This window comes from Mandrillus leucophaeus, unplaced genomic scaffold (genome assembly GCF_000951045.1).
Source record: "Mandrillus leucophaeus isolate KB7577 unplaced genomic scaffold, Mleu.le_1.0 Scaffold929, whole genome shotgun sequence".
NCBI lineage: Eukaryota > Metazoa > Chordata > Mammalia > Primates > Cercopithecidae > Mandrillus > Mandrillus leucophaeus.
In genome coordinates, this window is record NW_012110130.1 from 52847 (window position 1) to 72159 (window position 19313).

The 19313-nt window shown below is 42.5% G+C and overlaps 2 protein-coding genes across 4 annotated transcripts in view; one reads left to right on the forward strand and one right to left on the reverse strand.

Moving 5' to 3' along the window:
- EXOSC3 (exosome component 3) lies at positions 1-17948 on the forward strand. 3 transcript variants are annotated; one of them, XM_011970108.1, is made up of 5 exons: positions 1-366; positions 1052-1201; positions 2989-3140; positions 4250-4472; positions 17859-17948. In XM_011970108.1, exons 1-4 carry the CDS (start codon positions 43-45, stop codon positions 4449-4451), a joined length of 828 nt encoding a protein of 275 aa, XP_011825498.1. In that variant the 5' UTR covers positions 1-42; the 3' UTR covers positions 4452-4472; positions 17859-17948. The 3 variants fall into 3 exon arrangements, with proteins under 3 accessions (XP_011825498.1, XP_011825497.1, XP_011825499.1); XM_011970107.1 differs by lacking the exon at positions 17859-17948 and having other exon boundaries at positions 4250-4692; XM_011970109.1 differs by lacking the exons at positions 2989-3140; positions 17859-17948 and having other exon boundaries at positions 23-366; positions 4250-4681.
- TRMT10B (tRNA methyltransferase 10 homolog B (S. cerevisiae)) overlaps positions 7377-19313 on the reverse strand; it is a 22534-nt gene continuing 10597 nt past the window's right edge. Inside the window, exons 5-9 of the mRNA XM_011970106.1 lie at positions 17150-17302; positions 15354-15432; positions 14616-14683; positions 8885-9008; positions 7377-7611 (exon numbers count right to left, since the gene is read on the reverse strand). Coding sequence (XP_011825496.1) covers positions 7505-7611; positions 8885-9008; positions 14616-14683; positions 15354-15432; positions 17150-17302 — 531 coding nt within the window. The 3' untranslated portion in view covers positions 7377-7504. The remainder of the gene's footprint in view (positions 7612-8884; positions 9009-14615; positions 14684-15353; positions 15433-17149; positions 17303-19313) is intronic.

Genomic DNA, 19313 nt, shown 5'->3' on the forward strand with positions numbered 1-19313 from the left:
GCGGAAGGAGAGTACCGGAAACGGTGTTTGGTGGCGCACGCGATGGCCGAACCTGTGTCTGTTGCGGCTGAATATCTCGCGGGCAGCAGGGCGCGCGCTGCACGCACAGTACTAGGTCAGGTGGTGCTGCCGGGTGAGGAGCTGCTCCTGCCGGAACAGGAGGACGCGGAAGGCCCTGGCGGTGGCGGGGAGCGACCGTTGAGCCTGAATGCTGGAGCGCGCTCGCGGGTGCGCGTTGTATGCGGCCCGGGCTTGCGGCGCTGTGGGGACCGCCTGCTGGTCACCAAGTGCGGCCGCCTCCGTCACAAGGAGCCCAGCAGTGGCAGCGGCGGCGGTGTTTACTGGGTGGACTCTCAGCAGAAGCGGGTGAGCTGGGACTGCGGAGGGGTGGTGCGGCCGTGAGAGTGATAGCCCTGGTTTGAAAAGACCTCCCAAAAGAAGAAGGGATGGGATCCTGAGGCCCTCTGTTGTTCAGGCAAACCTAGAGCCGCCGTAGTCTTGTGCCCACTTCTGCATGTCCTTTAGAGGGACCGTGAACAATAGGAGCATAGCCTGAGAAGGGCGACCAGGAGAGAAAAACGTTTGGAGACCGTGAGTCATGATTATAAAGTCTTCAAAACTCCAAACGTCAGGGAGCAGCAGGCTTGCCCATTCAAGTCTCAGAGGGCAAGACCAGGCTCAATGAGTGGATGTCATAGGGAGTTAATTTCTCCTAGAACAGGTAAGAACTTTCATAGAGAAAAAAATTGTCTAACTATGGAATGGGCTTCCTTGGTTGTAAGGATTCCTTTGCCACTGAACTTATGCCACAAAGCTAGGAACTTACTGGTTGGGGTGCTGAAGAGATAATGGGGTTTGGACTCAATTAACAGACTACCAGAAGCTGCACACCTGACACTTTATGATGTGATTTTCTTTTACCGAAAGTGGCATATGATCAGATTTCTTTCTCTTTAATGACAATAAAGTAACCACGAAGGACTTGCTGAAGGTATCTTCCAATGGTATCTTCTCATTTATGGCTGTTTTCTCATTCTATTTCCTTTTGTAGTATGTTCCAGTGAAAGGAGACCATGTGATTGGCATAGTGACAGCTAAATCTGGAGATATATTCAAAGTTGATGTTGGAGGGAGTGAGCCAGCTTCTCTGTCTTACTTGTCATTTGAAGGTGCAACTAAAAGAAACAGACCAAATGTGCAGGTAATTATGGGAGCCTTTGGCTTCAAAGTAAGAAACATCCCTTCCCTAGAACACTCAGATATCCAGAAGGCTACCTGAATTGTCTCCAAAGTATGACCTAGATCTTTGAGCATGTATATAATTGCCCCAGGCTCCAAGAGTTTCTTCAGATGCTGCAGGATCAGGGCCACATAATTTTTTTTTTTTTTTTTTTAACATTTACCATTTATTTTACATTGGCTACATTTGTTCTTGGGATGTTTCATTTCTACTGAGTTGAAAGGTTGTATCTGTCATCACCATTATTTGTTACGTCCATATCCTCGGGACAAGGATGTCTGCTGTAGGCTTAGAGGAGGGACAGGTGGTGCAAATTGACATTATCAGCTATCCATCCATCCTGGCTGTAGGTCCTAGAAGCTGATAGAGGAGTAATACTGTTACCTTGGGTTTTCAGGTTGGGCTTTTCAGGTAGCATAGCCACACGCTTCTTGTCTATCCAGCCCGAAATTTAGTGATGTCTTTGCCTCTTCACATTTACTTCTCATACAAATTTATTTGCTTAATCTTATTTGATTCTGTCTCTGATTTTTGGCATGTCTATCCCTTTATCTCCACTTTGCAAGTTCAGGCTTTAGCTCCGTCTTGACTGGTCTCAGTCACTTCTTCATTAATCCTTGCCTCCACGCTTTTACCTCACCATCCAGGGTTTTGAGAGCTGACATCCTAACACAGTTACTTTCTCGAAAAGGAAAAACGAGATTCTCCAAAATCCACAGAATTCCTTGGCATTACACTCCAGGTGTCTTTCCTCATCCCTAATTATATCCTTCATACAGCCATACCCTAATCACACCAAACGCCATTAGACTCAATTTCCTGCCCTTATTCCTTTACACATGCTGTTCCCTCTGTCTTGATTGCACTATCCCTTCGCAGCCTGTGGAACACATTCTCATCCTTTGAGACCTAGGCTAAACACGACCGCCTCTGTAAAGCCATCCCCAGTTGTGACTTTTCTCATTTTTTTGCTCTAGCACTTACTGGATTTAGCCTCGACTGAGGTTTGTTTATATGTACCTCCCCACTGCCCTCCAAGACCAAATGCTTCTGAAAAGCAGAGAATGTTTTGTTCCTCTCTAGTTTACATAGTCACCAACAAACAGTGGGTACTTAATATGTTTTGAGTGAACAGAATTGAGTTCACTCTCCATTTCCTCAGTTTCATCCCTTTAAAGTTTAGCTCTATGAGGTTTTTAAGTAAATCTTGCAGGGAGAAGTGTCAGTGAATTATTGTTTTGTTTTGCTTTGAATAATTTGCATGCCGGAGTTCCTCTCTCTGTAAATTGTAATTCTCTAGGGTAGTGCCACCTAACATAACTTTCTACAGTGATGCTGTTTTGTATCTGCACTGATTAGTATGGTAGCCACTAGCTGTTGAGCACTTGAAATGTGGCTAATGCAACTGAGGAAATTAATTTTAAATATCTAATTTTAATTAATTTAAATATAAGTTTAAACAATTGGCTACCTACCATATTGGACAGTGCAATCCTAGAGGTGTTCTCTGGCCTTGAGATGGGCTCCTTGTCTGTGATTGCCTGGTTGGTGAAAGGGAATGATACATGTGTTCCTTTTTTTCCCCAAGACTCAACTTCAAAGTGACTGTGGGAATCCTGTAGTACAGTCAGTCCCTTAGCCACAGAACTGTAGGTGGCTGGCATTGATGCCTGTGAGAAAGAACCAATAGCAGCACCTGTAGAGGAGTTTGCTGAGAGGAAATGAACTGGTTTTTAATATCATTGTAGGTTGGAGATCTCATCTATGGCCAATTTGTGGTTGCTAATAAAGACATGGAACCAGAGATGGTCTGTATTGACAGCTGTGGACGAGCCAATGGAATGGGTGTCATTGGACAGGATGGTCTGCTTTTTAAAGTGACTCTGGGCTTAATTAGAAAGTAAGTCCTGATGTCTGCTGCCTTGCCTGCCTTCTTTTATAATTACACATTCTTAGAAAGTTGGTTAATCTTCAGGATTCAGATTATTTGTAACATTTAAATTTCTCCTCAAAATTAAAAATCAATATCCATTTTAACACATTTGGAAACTCATGAATTTAATCCTATCTTCTTGGAAACGTATCAAATTCAGATGTGTTTGGCTGTGTAGTTTCTGGTGGGCTAATACTTCATGCTTTAAGCTCTTACTCTGTATTCATGTCTTCCCACCCAGGCCTATTCCTTAGTTGACTCAGCCCAAATGTGAAAACTGGCCTTTCCCCTGTTCTGAGTCACTTGAATACAGATGCAATCTGCAGTTGTACAGAATTATCAAATTTTTCTAATTATGGGGGTCACACGCAGCTTACATCATGATGTTCAAGGTTATGTAGCCATTCACAGAAGGCTTCTGACACTTGGTCCTGGTAAGTTTAACAGTTCCCACTGAGGCAGATTCTCTTTTTGGTGTTTACAAATTTACCCACCCAAAGCTGTGCCATATTCAGGGGCTTTACTCCTAGAGCCTGTGAAGTTCAGAACTATCTTGTATGCCTCTCCTTGCTCCGTATCCTAAAGATCTGGAGAATTAAGTTTGGACATCAGAGAAGCATGTTATTAACCAAGAAACATGTTATTAACCAAGCACCACCCTTATGGTTTGAAAGAGCCAGTGTTCCTCTCCAAGTACTGTATTTAATGCAAGAGAATAATATGGTCAGGAAAGTAAGTTTAAAGTGTCTTTTAGCACTGTAGGTAACAAAAAAAGTTATGATTCTCAGTCTAGAATTAAAGTGCTCTAACAATCTAGTGGAATGACTTTTACGTTTTTTGCAAAGTTGGTAACCTAGGGAGTTTGACTTCTTCGTAAGGGATAACCCACCTCTGTGATCTCTAATATACCTTTGAACATTATAAAGTTTCTTGGAAGGAGGCAGCAAATGTCATCATGTGCCTTGTTCTTGTTGAACAACTACGGAGAACTCAGAAAAGGAATCACATTCTAAAGGAGACTCTGGACACACCTTCGCTGCTTTATTAAATTTCATTTCCTTTTCTCTTCCCACCAGGCTATTAGCTCCAGACTGTGAAATCATACAGGAAGTGGGAAAACTCTATCCACTGGAGATAGTATTTGGAATGAATGGAAGAATATGGGTTAAGGCAAAAACCATCCAGCAGACTTTAATTTTGGCAAACATTTTAGAAGCTTGTGAACACATGACGTCAGATCAAAGAAAACAGATCTTCTCCAGATTGGCAGAAAGTTGATATAGGTGGACTTTTTTACAGGTCAGTTGATGCAAAAAACTATGGGTTTCCTGGGGAATACTTTTTTCACGTGAACCTCTCCCCATTTAAATACTCAGAAGATAAGGTATGAATGTATATTATCAGAGTCCTAAAATATTTTTATAAGTAAGTTACTGGTTTTCACCCACGCTTTAGAGAGAAAATCATTGCAAAATCATATTTTCTGTTTCTGTACAATAAAGTTTACTAAAAAACAGTATTATGGTATATTTGGAGTTAACTCCCTTAGTATTGCTACAGCTTCCATAATTAACTGGAAGTCAGCAGTAAAATAATTTTCTGATTATAATAGTAAGCCAGGTTCACCAGAGGAAATGCAGACTACATGAAAAGTATAAAGCAGCAAAACGTCACCTGTAGTCCCATTATTCAGGGGGTGAGTATATAACAATGAAATACTGTGTGTTTTCCATTTACCAAGTATTGTGTTTTGCATGGATTAACTCCTTTATTCTTACTAACTGCAGAAGACACTTATCCTCATAATTGAAACGGAGGTACAGAATTTAACTTGGCCTACATTATCTGTATGTTCATCAAATTGAAATTATATTATAGCTTATATGCTACTTTGTAATATACTTTTGTCTACTTCAAATAGCATGATACATTTCACAACTTCCATTAAAAATTCATTAGTCACATATTTCATGTTATAGGATATTTTTGATGTAGTATATTTGATATATTTTGATATAGTTTATTATTATATAAATAATGAGGATTTCTGAATCCAAATCTGGCCAAGTCTTATTTTGCTGAAATCATTTCCTAGGAGCTCAGCATAGAAAACTCTTCTATGCTATTTAGTATATTAACCAAAACCTTTAAAGGTAAAAAGACTGCCGGGCGATCCACATCAGTGATTCTTGGTTTCTAGACCTCTTTGAGAATATGTGAGATATAGCTCCCCTGAAGCCTATCCATAGAAAGTCCTTTTTGGATGAAAGAGATTATAGAACTCATTGTTTATATGTTGATAAAGACCAAGGAGCTTTATGTGTTCCTAATGATGTTTTCTGAGGACTGGGCGGTTTTTTTACTTCAATAGATTTTAGGGCTACAAGGGGTTTTGGGTTACGTGGATGAATTGTATAGTGGTGAAGTCTGAGGTGTACCAGTCACCTGAGTACTATATATTGTACCCAATATGTCATTTTTTTAATCCTTCCCCTTCCCCCTTCTGGGTCTCCAGTGTCTTATACCACTCTGTGTGCTTACCTGTAGCTTAGCTCCCACTTACAAGTGAGAACATTTGGTATTTGGTTTTCCATTCTTGAGTTACTTCACTAAGAATAGCTTCTAATACTATCCAAGTTGCTGCAAAAGACACTTGGTTCTTTTTTACAGCTGAGTAATATTCCATAGGATATATATATACACCACATTTTATCCATTCATTGGCTGATGGGTACTTAGATTGGTCGCATATCTTTTATGAACTGTCTGGCCGGTTTTTAAATAATAGAAAGATACTGGTGTAATTTATTAGGTGATCACAGTTCCTTAGGAATTAAATTGTGAAGGGGAGGGGACAGAGCAGAGAAGTAATCTTTTGGTTCTTTTGAGTTATTGAATACATTTCCTGAATTTGCTAGCTGCTTAACTAGCAAGTTAACTAACCCAAACTGTCAGAGTAACTGAAGCAAATATGTCCAACTGGGACATAAGGAACATGAGATTTGTGTAATAAGCAGGTTATTTAACATGTTCATGTGTCAAAATGTAACACTTTCTAGCCGTTTTCAAGACAGACTTTTATCAATACTGTGTTTGCTTTACAATTTAATCTGTTACAAATACATATGAAGAATCTAGTTGGTACCAGGCTCAGAGAGGATAGAAAGATAGGTACACAGATCTGTCCTGTTAGGATCCTGCCATTAGGAAGAGAAGTCCTCCATGCACATACTCCACAGGGTAAGAGCCATAGGAGGGAACAAAATGCTATGGGGACTCAGTAGGGATAGGTCAGAACAGGCTGGATCCTGCAAAGCTTATTACAGAGCTGGGAGACGATAAGCATGATCAGACAAGGCTGGAGAAAGTCATCCAATTTTATGATGCCAGTTTAGTGAATATTAAACTCTTGATATAACCATTTAAACAATTTCAAGAGGTCTCTCACAAATAGATATACAACAGTTCAATTAGCACATCCAAAGCCATGTGGTTTTGAGGCTAATTCCTTGTTACATAAATTTCTTTTTTTTCTTGAGAGAGAGTCTTGCTCTGTCGCCCAGGCTGGAGTGCAGTGGCACGATCTCGGCTCACTGCAACTTCCGCCTCACAGGTTCAAGTGATTGTCCTGCCTCAGCCTCCTGAGTAGCTGAGACTACAGGCACGCGCCACCGTGCCTAGCTAATTTTTGCATTTTTAGTAGAGACAGGGTGGTTTCACCATATTGGCCAGGCTGGTCTGGAACTCCTGACCTTGTGATCTGCCCGCCTCAGCCTCCCAAAGTGCTGGGATTACAGGCATGAGCCACTGCGCCCACCACATTAACTTTTTATTACTTATCTGGGCACTTCCTGTGAGCCAGGCACTATGGGAAATTAAAAAGCATTCAGTGTGGTCCCGGACATTAGCTTACTGTGAAGCTCTGAGAATATGTCATGCAAAGGCAATTATGTGCCACTGACACCCTCTGCCCTGCTCTTTGGTCAAGGTTAACTCCAGCACCTCACTCTTGCAGCTGCAATTTTTTTTTTTTTTTTTTTTTTTTTAGATGGAGTCTTGCTGTGTCACTCTTGTCACCCAGGCTGGAATGCAGTGGCGAAATCTCAGCTCACTGCAACCTCCACCTCCCGAGTTCAAGTGATTCTCCCACCTCAGCCTCCCAAGTAGCTGGGACTACAGGTGCATGCCATCACACCTGGCTAATTCACCATGTTGGCCGTGCTGGTCTTGAACTCCTGACCTCAGGTGATCTGCCCGCCTCGGTCTACCAAAGTGTTGGGATTAAGGCGTGAGCCACCACGCCTGGCCACGCACCTGCAATCTTCGGCCCATCATTCCACTGAGTTCCGAAGAATATAGCCTTTTCCTGAAGTAACTCCTTTCTTCAATGCTTCAGGCCAGTTGTGAGTCTCTAAGTAAGTCGACAGGATATCAAACACTGTTAGAGAGTAAACAGAAAACACAGTGACCACACAGAGGAAAAAAAGAATGAGTAAATGAAATGAAAAGGATGTTCTGTAATATTTCATTGAACCTATTCTGCACCATATGTGGTACTAAGGTCCTGCGGGGAGAGAGGCAAGGACACAAGCTCTGCTTACTCTCAAGGACCTCAACCTACTCTGAAAGATACAGGCCTGTAGGGAGTAACAGAAAGGAACACAGTAAAATGGGAACACAGAAGGGCCCTGCCATGGCCTGGGATGGGGAAGGAAGCCAAGATGTTCCTGAACTGAACCCTGAAGATCAAACAGGAATTCAGTGGTCAGTGAGAGGTTAAAAGCAGGGCATTCTAGGTCAAGGGGACAATTTCTTTCTTTTCTTCGTCTCCTCCTCCTCCTCCTTATCCTCCTCCTTCTTCTTACTCTCTCTCCCCCCACCCCCCGCTTCCCTCTCTCTCTCTCTCTCTCTCTCTTTTTGAGGCGGAGTTGTGCTCTTGTTGCTCAGGCTGGAGTGCAATGGCACGATCTCAGCTCACCACAACCTCTGCCTCCCAGGTTCAAGTACTTCTCCTGCCTCAGCCTCCCAAGTAGCTGAGATTACAGGCATGTGCCATTACACCTGGCTAATTTTGTATTTTTAGTAGAGACGGGGTTTCTCCACGTTGGTCAGGCTGGTCTCGACCTCCCGACCTCAGGTGATCCGCCTGCCTCAGCCTCCCAAAGTGCTGGAATTACAGGCATCAGCCACCGCACCCAGCTTTTTTTGTTTTTGTTTTTGAGACAGAGTATCACTCTGTCACCCAGGCTGGAGTGCAGTGGTGTGATCTCGGCTCACTGTAACCTCCACCTCCCAGGTTCAAGCGGTTCTCATGCCTCAGCCTCCGGAGTAGCTGGGATTACAGGCACGCGCCACCATGCCTGACTAATTTTTGTATTTTAGTAGAGATGGGATTTCACCATGTTGGCCAGGCTGGTTTCAAACTCCTAACCTCAGGTGATCCGCCCACCTCAGCCTCCCAAAGTGCTAGGATTAAAGGCGTGAGCCACTGCGCCTGGCCAAGGGGACAATTTCAACTATCTTTAACATAGTTGGTGACAAGGAAGAAAACAAAGAATGCCTCTTGGTGGCCAGAATATGTGTCACGAAGTGCATGCAATAAAGTCCAAGCACATTAATCACAAGAGACTGACTCAAAGGCCACTTAAACACAGTGCAAAGCAGCAGCACCAGAACTCACACACGCTGGATGGGGGCCGTGTAAGAAGTACCTTGATTGATGGCCAGGATCTCTGAATGATAGTTTTTCCCATTCTGGTTTCTGACCATGTATTCCTGGATTGGCAAGCGTGCGGTCTTGACAGAGTACTCCCAGGCCTTTTGAAATGTCACCTTCTGTAAATACAGTTAAATCTTTTTCTTATAAAAATTATCCATGAGTATATTCCCAATGTAATACAGCTTTAAAAATAAGTACGCTATTGTGGAATGGAAGAAACTGCAGATAATGAGTTAACTGTCTCAAGAGCTTATGTGACAATATCTCACTTTTGGGGGGTCACTTATCCACAGTCCTCCACTCACTACCACTTAGAACCAAGAGGGAAATAAGCAAAAGAGGCACATCTGCAGCTACAGTAGACATCAAAAGGCCCAAGAAGTCGAATCAATCAGAGCCCATTCTGAGCCCTAACTCAGTAAGACCCAATTCTGGATATCTGGAACTTCCAGCTCACTGCCAAAAGGCAGCATCAAGAGAAAAGGTAGACAAGATTCAAGACGGGTGCACCACTGCAACAAGTGGCATTAAGGTGTGAGAACAGACAGCCCAATTAAAAGAAAGGGACCAGGTGCAGTGGCTCACACAACACTTTGAGGCCAAGGCCTCTGGCTTGAGCCCAGGAGTTCAAGACCAGCTTGGGCAACAGAGGGAGACCCTGTCTCTACAAAAAAAAAAAAAAAATTAACAGGGTGTGCTGGTGTGTGCCTGTAGTCCCAGCTACTCTGGAGGCTGAAGTTGGACAATCACTTGAGCCTGGGACATATGTCAAGGCTGCAATGAGCTGTGATTGCACCACTGCACTCCAGCCTGGGTGACAGAGGAGACCCTGTCTCAAAAATAAAAGGAAGGGCTCTGAAAACTGCAAAAAGGAGTCACAAGAAGTCCATCAACTTGAGGCCATTTAGTGGCAGAATACAGAAACTGATGTCCCTTTATAACATGTTCCTCAGTCATGAAGTCCCTCAGACTGAGTCTTGACTCAGTCAAATTACATTGCTGCCTTATAAGAAGCACAGGAAAGATTTTCCACCTAAGATTTCAGGATTAAAGAGAAAGGTTCAGATTACTGGGATAATTAACATGCCGAGGCTTGGAAGGGGTCTCAATAGTGAACTATCTTACTCTAACTGCCCATCCAATGTCTGTCTATTCTCTATGACTTCTCCTCCAAGAGGCCATATGGCCACTCAATGAACAGCTCTTGTGACAGGGAGTTCATGAATCCTGGGACAACCCACCCAACTTTGATAGTACCAGCTGATAAAAAATTCTTATTGATCTTGAGCCAAATTCTCTGTTTTCTCTGAGACTTCCACTCCTTCATCCTAGGTCTTTTCCCCCAAGGTCAGACTATGCAAGTAAGATGGCCATTCAGAAACCTGAAGGCAGTGATCATGCCCCTAGGAATCCTCTGGTCTCCAGATTGTAGCCTCAGTTCTGTCAGCTCTTCTTTGACTATGACTTAGTTTCAAGTCCCTTCATCATTCAGGGCAAGTTCTTCTGAACTTGTTCTAAGCTAGTCAATATCATTTTGTTTACAGTCCCATAACTAACTGGCCATCATGAGTGTGGTCTAACCAGGTGGAATAGAGTGAAGTGGACCTAATACCTTTTTGATGCTGACACCTGCTTCTCTCTCACATGAAACAAAATTTTAAGAGAGAACTTCCAAAAATGTTTTAAGAGATGCAACTCTGATAAGACAAGGGCTTAACTGAAAGGATAAAACTCTTCTGCATATATGAGCTATGATACATTTTATAAAAAGTCATTCCTTTATAATCACTTTGAACTAGAGTACAGAATTCAAAATTAGTAGGATATTTGGGTGTTGCCCTAGAAGAGCTTATAATTTAGTTTATGTTCTTTGCACAATGATTCATAATAAAATGAATCTCCTTGAAGAAATATTGTTCTTAGCTTATTTCTGTGAAGAAGCCAAACTCCAATAACAACCAAAAAGTTCTAAACATCTCACGAATCTTCCAGTTATTTTTCAGTTTACAGGTGGACAGATAACACAACGTATTAAAACTGCACATCTATAAGTCATGCACTTCTCACTGACCCTCTGAACTTAACTGCCTCAAAAAAGGGACTGTTGGCCAGGCACTGTGGCTCATGCCTGCAATCTCAGCACTTTGGGAGGTTGAGGCAGGTGGGTAACTTGAGTCCAGGAGTTCGACACCAGCATGGGCCATATGGTGAAACCCCAACTCAACAAAAAATTAGCTGGGCTTGGTAGCACCCACCTGTGGTCCCAGCTACTTGGGAAGCTAAGGTAGGGGGATCAGTTGAGCCTTCGAGGTTGAGGCTGGAGTGAGCTGTGATTGTGCCACTGTACTCCAGCCTAGGCAGCAGAGCAAGACCCTGTCTCAAAAAAAGAAGGGGGGGCTGTCACCCTGCTGCAGGTAAGACTAATAAACTTTTAATTAATTATTATTATTTTTTAGAGACAGGGTCTCACTGTGTTGCATCACCCAGGCTGGAGTGCAGTGGTATGACCACAGTTCTCTGCATCCTCTAACTCCTGGGTTCAAGTAGTCCTCCAGCCCTCCAAAACTTTTTTTTTTGTGAGACAGAGTCTTGCTCTGTCACCGGGCTGGAGTGCAATGACGCAATTTCGGCTCACTGCAACCTCCGCCTCCCCGGTTCAAGAGATTCTCCTGCCTCAGCCTCCTGAGTAGCTGGGATTACAGGCACACACCACCATGCCTGGCTAATTTTTATATTTTTAGTAGAGACAGGGTTTCACCATGTTGGCCAGGATGGTCTCGATCTCTTGACCTTGTGATCTGCCCGACTTGGCCTCCCAAAGGGCTGGGATTACAGGCGTGAGCCACCACGCCCGGCCCAAACTTTTTACTTTGAAATATTTAAAACCTAAGAAAAGTTCAAAACAATAATACAATCAATATTCATTCCTATAATCTAGACTCACCAGTTGTTAATATTTTGCATTTTTTCTCCTTGTATATAAATACGTATTTTGGGCTGGACAAGGTGGTTCATGCCTGCAATCCCAGTGTTTTGGGAGGCTAAGGCAGAAGGATTGCTTGCAGCCTGGAGTTCAAGACCAGCCTGAGCAACATCAAGAGACTTCGTCTCTAACAACAACAACAAAAAAATAGCTGGCCATGGTAGCACGCCCCTACAGTCCTAGGTACTCAGGAGGCTGAGACGGGAGGATTGCTTGAGACCAGAAGTTCGAGGTTGCAGTGAGCTATGATCACACCGCCTCACTCAGCCTGGATGACAGAGCAAGACCTTGTCTCAATAAAAAACAATTTGCCGAACCATTTGAAAGTAAGCTGCAGACATCACAATACTTCTTCACTAAATACTTAAGCATGCATCTAAGAACAATGACATTCTCCTACCTTACCACAATACCATTTTCACTTCAAAGAAACTTTTTAATAAATCTGTAATTTCACTTAATACACAATCTATATTAAAATCTGCTCAACTCTCCCCAAACTGTCTTTTATAAAGCTTTCCTCTCAATACAGAATTCAAACGGGCTCACATGCTGCATTTGGCTATTACAGCTTTTTAACCGTTTTTTCTTTTCCTAATTGTTTTGTAGAGATAGGTTCTCACTATGTTGCCCAGGCTGGTCCCAAACTCCTGGCCTCAAATGATCCTCCTGCCTTGGCCTCCCTAACTACTGGCATTACAGACATGAGCCACTGTGCCTGGACGAACCTCTTTTAATCTAAAACAGCCTCCTGCCTCAGTTAAGTCCAGTCCAATTGTTTTGCAGAATGTCCCACATTCTGATTTGTCTGTTTCCTCATGATTAAATTCAGCTTAACCATTTTCTGGGCCAGGTGAGAGGGTTCACACCTATAATCCCAGCACTCTGGGAGGCTGAGATGAGAGATTGCTTAAGTCCAAGAGTTCGAGGCTGGACACAGTGAGACCCTGTCTCTACAAAAAAAATTTAAAAACGAGGTTGGGCACAGTGGCTCACACCTGTATCCCAGCAATTTGGGAGGCTGAGGCAGGAGGATTGCTTGAGTCCAGGAGTTTGAGACCAGTCTGGGCAATGAAGTGAGACCCTGTCTCTACAAAAAAATTCAAAAATGAGGCCAGGTACAGTGACTCATGCCTGTAATCCCAGCACTGTGGGAGGCTGAGGTGAGTAGATTGCTTGAGTCCAGGAGTTCAAGACCAGCCTGGGAAACATGGCGAGACTCTGTCTCTACAAAAAATATAAAAACTAGCTGGGCATGGTGGCACATACCTGTAGTCTCAGCTACCCAGGAGGCTGAGGCAGGTGGTTTGAATGAGCCCACAAGATTGAGGCTGCAGTGAGCCATGATCACACCACTGCACTCCAGCCTGGGCAACAGAGTGAGACCATGTCTCAAAAAAATAAATTAATAACTAACTAGGTGTGGTGGCATGGGCCTGTAGTCCTAGCTACTCAGGAGGCTGAGGTGGTGGGAGGATTGCCTGAGCCCAGGAATTTGAGGTGAGGTTGCAGTGAGCCATTATCACTCCACTGCACTCTAGCCTGGGCAACAGAGCAAGGCCCTGCTTCAAAAGGAAAAAAGAAAAAACATTTTCTGGCAAGAATACTTCACCTCAGGAGGCAGAGATTGTACCTCTATGGGTGATACTAAGTTTGATCAAGTTTGGATAAGATGGTGACCACCAGAATGCTTTATTGTAATGGTAAATCTTTGCCTTTGTTATCTGTAGGGTGATACTTTGAGACCATGTAAATAGCCAGTTCCTCTACAACCTTTCTTTCAATTGTCTGAGTCAATGATTATATTAGGAGTGACAAAATGATGATTTTCTAATTCTATTATGCATTTCTTATTAGCTGGCATTCTTCTGTAAGCAGCCCCTGCTCATTTTTTAGATGATCACTATGGAGTCATGGAACACTAATGTTTTTAAAATAAATTTAATTAAATTAACCTATCATCTGTGTTAAATATATGTACATCTCATACATACAGGAACAAATAGCACACATCTACATATATGTAAAATATACCCACACATATTTTGTGATCATATAATGTCTCAAGAAGGATACACAAGAAAACTTGACATTGGTTGCCTCAGAGGAAGGGAATTGGAAGACAAAGGTAGGAAAAAGACTTATTTTTCACTCTACTCTTTTATATTTATATATTAATCTTTATTATTTAACTTATTATCTATGTAATATGTTAATTAGTAAATATAAACAAGCTTATCTTGACAAATAGCTATATAAAAGAAACATATTTCAAAATTCCAGTGACAACCCAATTATTCCTCTAAAACTCCAACCAAAAAAAATGTGGATAATTCTAGGAGTTTGAAGTTTTGGGATAGAAGACTATTTCAGCAGAGAGGTCAACGTGAGAAGGAGCAAACTACTCTCTCAAAGAACAAACAGCCAGTAAGAATGTTGAGTCGATGCTTACTTGTCAAGATCAGAGTTTTCCTTGCAGAACTGGAGAAGCTCAACAATGGCTATTTATGTAATTACTAAATAGTGCCCAGTCCAGTTCCCAACTCTTGATTTTGCTGGCATTGCTCATGAGGAGAGAGGGAACTTCACCGGCTAGAGGGCCAACCTCATGGGGATGGCTTTCTTCCTGTTCCCTCTGAGTTCTTAGATCCTCTAGATGAGATTATGACAGAGCACATGCCTCTAAAAGTAAGCACTGCTTTTTAAAACACAGATGTTGGGGCTGAAATGTAATACTTACCTTCTGAATGCTTTCATCCACAAGCCCACCGAGGATGTAAACTTTGTTTAGATCAACATCTTCAAGAGCTAATGAAAAAATGAAGGCCAATGAGATCAAATCTGTTTTATAATTTGTAAATCCAAAGAAAGCAAAATGAAAGAATTATTAACAATAAAAGTAGAAATTCAATAGAAAACAAAAAGAAACTTGCTCAATAAAACCAAAAGCTAATTTTCTAAAATGGCCAATAAAACAGACAAACTGTTGGCATAGCTAATCATGAAAAAGGCAAGCAGACCCAAATCAACATTAGATTCAGAAAGGAAACAAAATTAAAACTACAGAAGAATGTGAAATAATTATATGAGAATACTATGATCAACTGAATACCAATATATTTAAAAATTATGTGAAATGAATGATTTTCTAGGAAAAAATAGATCTAATGTTGATCCAAGAAGGGCTAGTGGGACAGCTGACCAAGGATACTGGGAAAGACTGGCAGGCAGTACACAAGGCCCGGATGAGCATGGAAACCCTAAGTCTGTGAGCTGTGAGCCACACAGTAAGACATATCAAAGCATCCAGCAAGGCACCTGCCCATAAGAGGAGCGCAGCTCATGTGCATTACTTTTTTTTTGGGGGGGGGGAAGGGGTGTCCTTCTTGAGGGGCTTTAATAAATTCTGCCACAGGGAATAATGAAACACAGTGTTAGGAACAATGGGCTATACGAATCCATGCATTCAACTACATACCATGTTCTGAGTCAGGAGTCAGGTACACAAGGGTTTCCAGAGGAAATAAACTAAAGCAGTCTTCTTCTTTTATATCTAGCTGAAAATGCGAACAGTCCAATGTTAAAACAGCTCACGGCCAGGTGGGGTGGCTCACGCCCATAATCCCAACACTTTGGGAGGCTGAGGTGGGAGGATCACTTGAGCTCAGAAGTTCAAGACCAGCCTGGGCAACATGGTGAAACCCAGTCTCTACTAAAAATACAAAACAATTAGCCAGGCATGGTGGCATGTGCCTGTAGTCCCAGTTATAATACTTAGGAGTCTGAGATGCGAGGATGGCTTGAGCCCAGGAGGCGGAGGTTGCAGAGAGCCAAGATCATGCCACTGCACTCTAGCCTAGCTAAAAAAAAAAAAAAAAAAAAGCTCAAAGTTCAACAGCTAGTTACTGGACTTCGAGTTTCTATCAGGCATAGCTCTAGGTTTATCAAGGAACTGCATGTGTGACAGACTGACAGCTGCTTCTCAGAAAGTACTTAGTTAGGAGGGAAAGTAGACACAGACATTCAAACCTATTTGAAATGAGACAGCGACATGGGGTTCTGAGAGAGGTACGGGGAGCATGTTCCAGGACTACCGATGAGGGAGTAACAACATCAGGATGACCTTCTGGGGAAGGAAATGCTGGAACTGGGTTTCTGAAAGGAGATTTAAAAAAAAAAAAAAAACAAACACAGGGTCTGGCTCTGTCACCCAGGCTGGAGTGCCATGGCACATCTAGGCTCACTGCAACCTCTGCCTCTCAGGTTCAAGTGATCCTCCAGCCTCAGCCTCCTGAGTAGCTGGGACTACAGGCACGCACCACTGCACCCAGCTAATGTTTGTATTTTTAGTAGAGGTGGGGTTTTGCCATATTGCCTAGGCTAGTCTCGAACTCCTGAGCTCAAACAATCCACTTGCCTCAGCCTCCCAAAGTGCTAGGATTACAGGTGTGGGCCACCATGCCTGGCCTCAAAAGAGATAATACTGACATACACAAAAGGAGAAGAACTCAAAACTGAGGGAATCACCTAAGAAAGGCAAGAAGACAGGAAAGTAAGGGAACTATGTGGACCTGTAAAAGGAACTGTTTGGCTTCTGTAAAATAATCATTTAAAAAAGTACATAGAAGAAAACTGGAACTAGCTGCACTGCAAGAGAGACTGTGAAGACAGTAACAGCAAAACAGCTGGCTGTGCAGCCCTGTGCAATGCACCCTTCACATTCATCTTCCGTGGACCTTCCTGGGGAAGGCCACAACTGCTGTCTCAGCTACACAATGCAAACACACTGGGCATTTTCAGTGACATTTCTGAGAAACTCATCTGGATTCTTGCATGTATATGTATCACTAAATGTATGAGATCCTAAAGAGAGGTGAAAAGTACCTTAGTACTCCCTAAAACTTATCTTAAATTTGCATTACTTCTAAAAGGATTCCTTCTCTTCCCCCAAAACTCATGTTTCCCAATTCACCATTAATGAGAACAAGAAAGAAGTCATGGCATTTCCCAAAAATATTCCTGGAGTATACAGTCTAGCATAAAATATACAGGATACAAAATATAGTCCTAGACTCTGGTAACAGTACTTTGCCAATGCAGTAGGAGGATGAGAAAAAATTTTAAATGTAAGACCTAATGAGAGGTTCTGAACTTTTTAGACTTCAATGCTGAAAATATAACATTATATATATGAAAAAGTAAATTTAAAAAAATTCTATTACCCACAAAAACTTTTCAGATGACAATTCAAATAATATGCAAAAAGAGACTTACCAGGTAACTAGAAAATCCATCATTCATCCTCACACACTCTTCATAAAGGGGACTGTCTATTGTGAATCCAGTGAGGCAGATCCAAAATGGCCTGTCAGCTTTTTTGTTTGAACCATACAACCTTCGAATCTGTCCAGCCAGCCTACTTAATTCCTTCAAAGAAGTAAGAACAACTCAGGGCGAAAACATGGCAACTCACTCTAAATTAGCTATCAAGAAATGGCTACAATAAGTTCACTGAATGCTACTCCAGAAAACCCCATGAACTAGGAGTACATGTGTGCGTGTGTTATACCTTATGGTATCGCACCTTACAGACAAAAGATAATGATACGAGTCCGGAAACAGTGAGGTAGTGGAAAACTGAGAATTTGCCCTCCTGCTGGCCCTGCTGTTAAATGTTTAATATATGAAATTCTTATTTTAGCTTTTATCTAAAATCTTACGTAATACTATTTAAGTTATTAAAGAGGTTTGATTAATATACAGAAATGTTTATAGAACATCAGATAAATTTGGTACCTTCTTCCTAACTTCAGGAGATGCAATAGGGTTGGAAGTTTTAACTTTTTACCCTGAATCACAGACAATGCTCTTACATAAAAGCAGTTTCACAATTTAGCTTGATTTGTTGGATAGGAAAAAAAGACTCTGGGTTTGATTTAATCTGCTATCTTAATTAAACAGTATGGATTTTTTTTTGAGACAGGGTCTGGCTCTGTTACCCAGGCTGGAGTGCAATGGTACAATCATAGCTCACTGCAGTCTCAAATTCCTGGGCTCAAGTGATCCTCCTACCTCAGCCTCCTGACTAGCTGGGACTACAGGTACAGGCCACCATACCTGGTTAATTTTTAATTTTTTAGAGACAGGTTCTTGCTGTATTGCCTAGGCTAATCTCAAACTCCTGGCCTCAAGTGATCCTCTTGCCTTAGCCTCCCAAGATGCTGGGATTATAGGCAGGAACTCCTGGCCTCAAGTGATCCTCTTGCCTCAGCCTCCCAAGATGCTGGGATTATAGGCAGGAGCCACTGTGCCCAGCCTAATAGTAGGGAATTCTTGGTTAACATTTTTAGAGGGCTAGAGTTAGAAGTTTCAGGTAAGAACCTCAGATCTGCAGTTTTCCTAACTTATCTGAAAAATATGCAAACACTAGCACATACAATAGATGTCTGAAAAGAGAGTTTAAAATTTACATACTGTGATATAAGGCCTAAAATTAAGGCCCAATATTATGTGCTGCCTTGACATCTGTCAAAACTGGGAATACTTCAAATAGCCTAATAGTAAGCTCCCCTCCCAACTCTGCTCCCGTAAATAAAGTCTCCTAGCTTTAAAAAAAAATCCTTTTTATCAAGGGTCCAAGGCATAGTCTCTGTTTATCCCTAAGGAGTGAGTTTTAGTTCCCTGCCAGCCCATGGAATTCTCCAAACAAGCCAATTACATCCTCCTATAGTAACCAGGGGGCACCTCACCCCCTAGATACTACAAAGCCCACCTCACACAGCCCCTTGTTGTTCATTCTGTTCTTGATTACAATCCCCACTTGGCCCTGTATGGTATACAGTATCTTTCTCCCCTGGGCTGTAAGTATATGAGACTCAGGAACTGCTGTGAATCGCATCTGTCCAGTGTCAGATGTCATGCATTCTGCCATTCTCAGAACTCTAGTGTGGGAATCCTTCCCTCATCAATGGGGTGAATGAGCATCAGTTAAAACGCATACATTGAGGCTGGGCATGGTGGCTCATGCCTGTAATCCCAGCACTTTGTGAGGCAGAAGCAGGCAGATCACCTGAGGTCAGGAGTTTGAGACCACCCTGGCCAACATGGCAAAACCCCATCTCTACTAAAAATACAAAAAAGTTAGCCATGCACAGTGGCTCACAAGGTCAGCAGATTGAGACCATCCTGGCTAACATGGTGAAACCCCATCTCTACCAAAAATACAAAAAATTAGCCAGGCGTGGTGGCAGGCGCCTGTAGTCCCAGCTACTTGGGAGGCTGAGGCACAAGAATGGCGTGAACCCAGGAGGCGGAGCTTGCAGTGAGCCAACATCGCATCACTGCACTCCAGTCCAGGCCATAGAGTGAGACTCCGTCTCAATAAAAAAGAAAAAAAAATTAGTCGGGTACAATGGTGGGTGCCTATAATCCCAGCTGC

Bases quoted from the DNA above. Each gene is read 5' to 3' on its own strand.
- EXOSC3 (XM_011970108.1), top strand. From the start codon at position 43: ATGGCCGAACCTGTGTCTGTTGCGGCTGAATATCTCGCGGGCAGCAGG. The intron at 367-1,051 runs GTGAGCTGGGAC...TTCCTTTTGTAG, and splicing joins TGGACTCTCAGCAGAAGCGG to TATGTTCCAGTGAAAGGAGA. The intron at 3,141-4,249 runs GTAAGTCCTGAT...TCTTCCCACCAG, and splicing joins ACTCTGGGCTTAATTAGAAA to GCTATTAGCTCCAGACTGTG.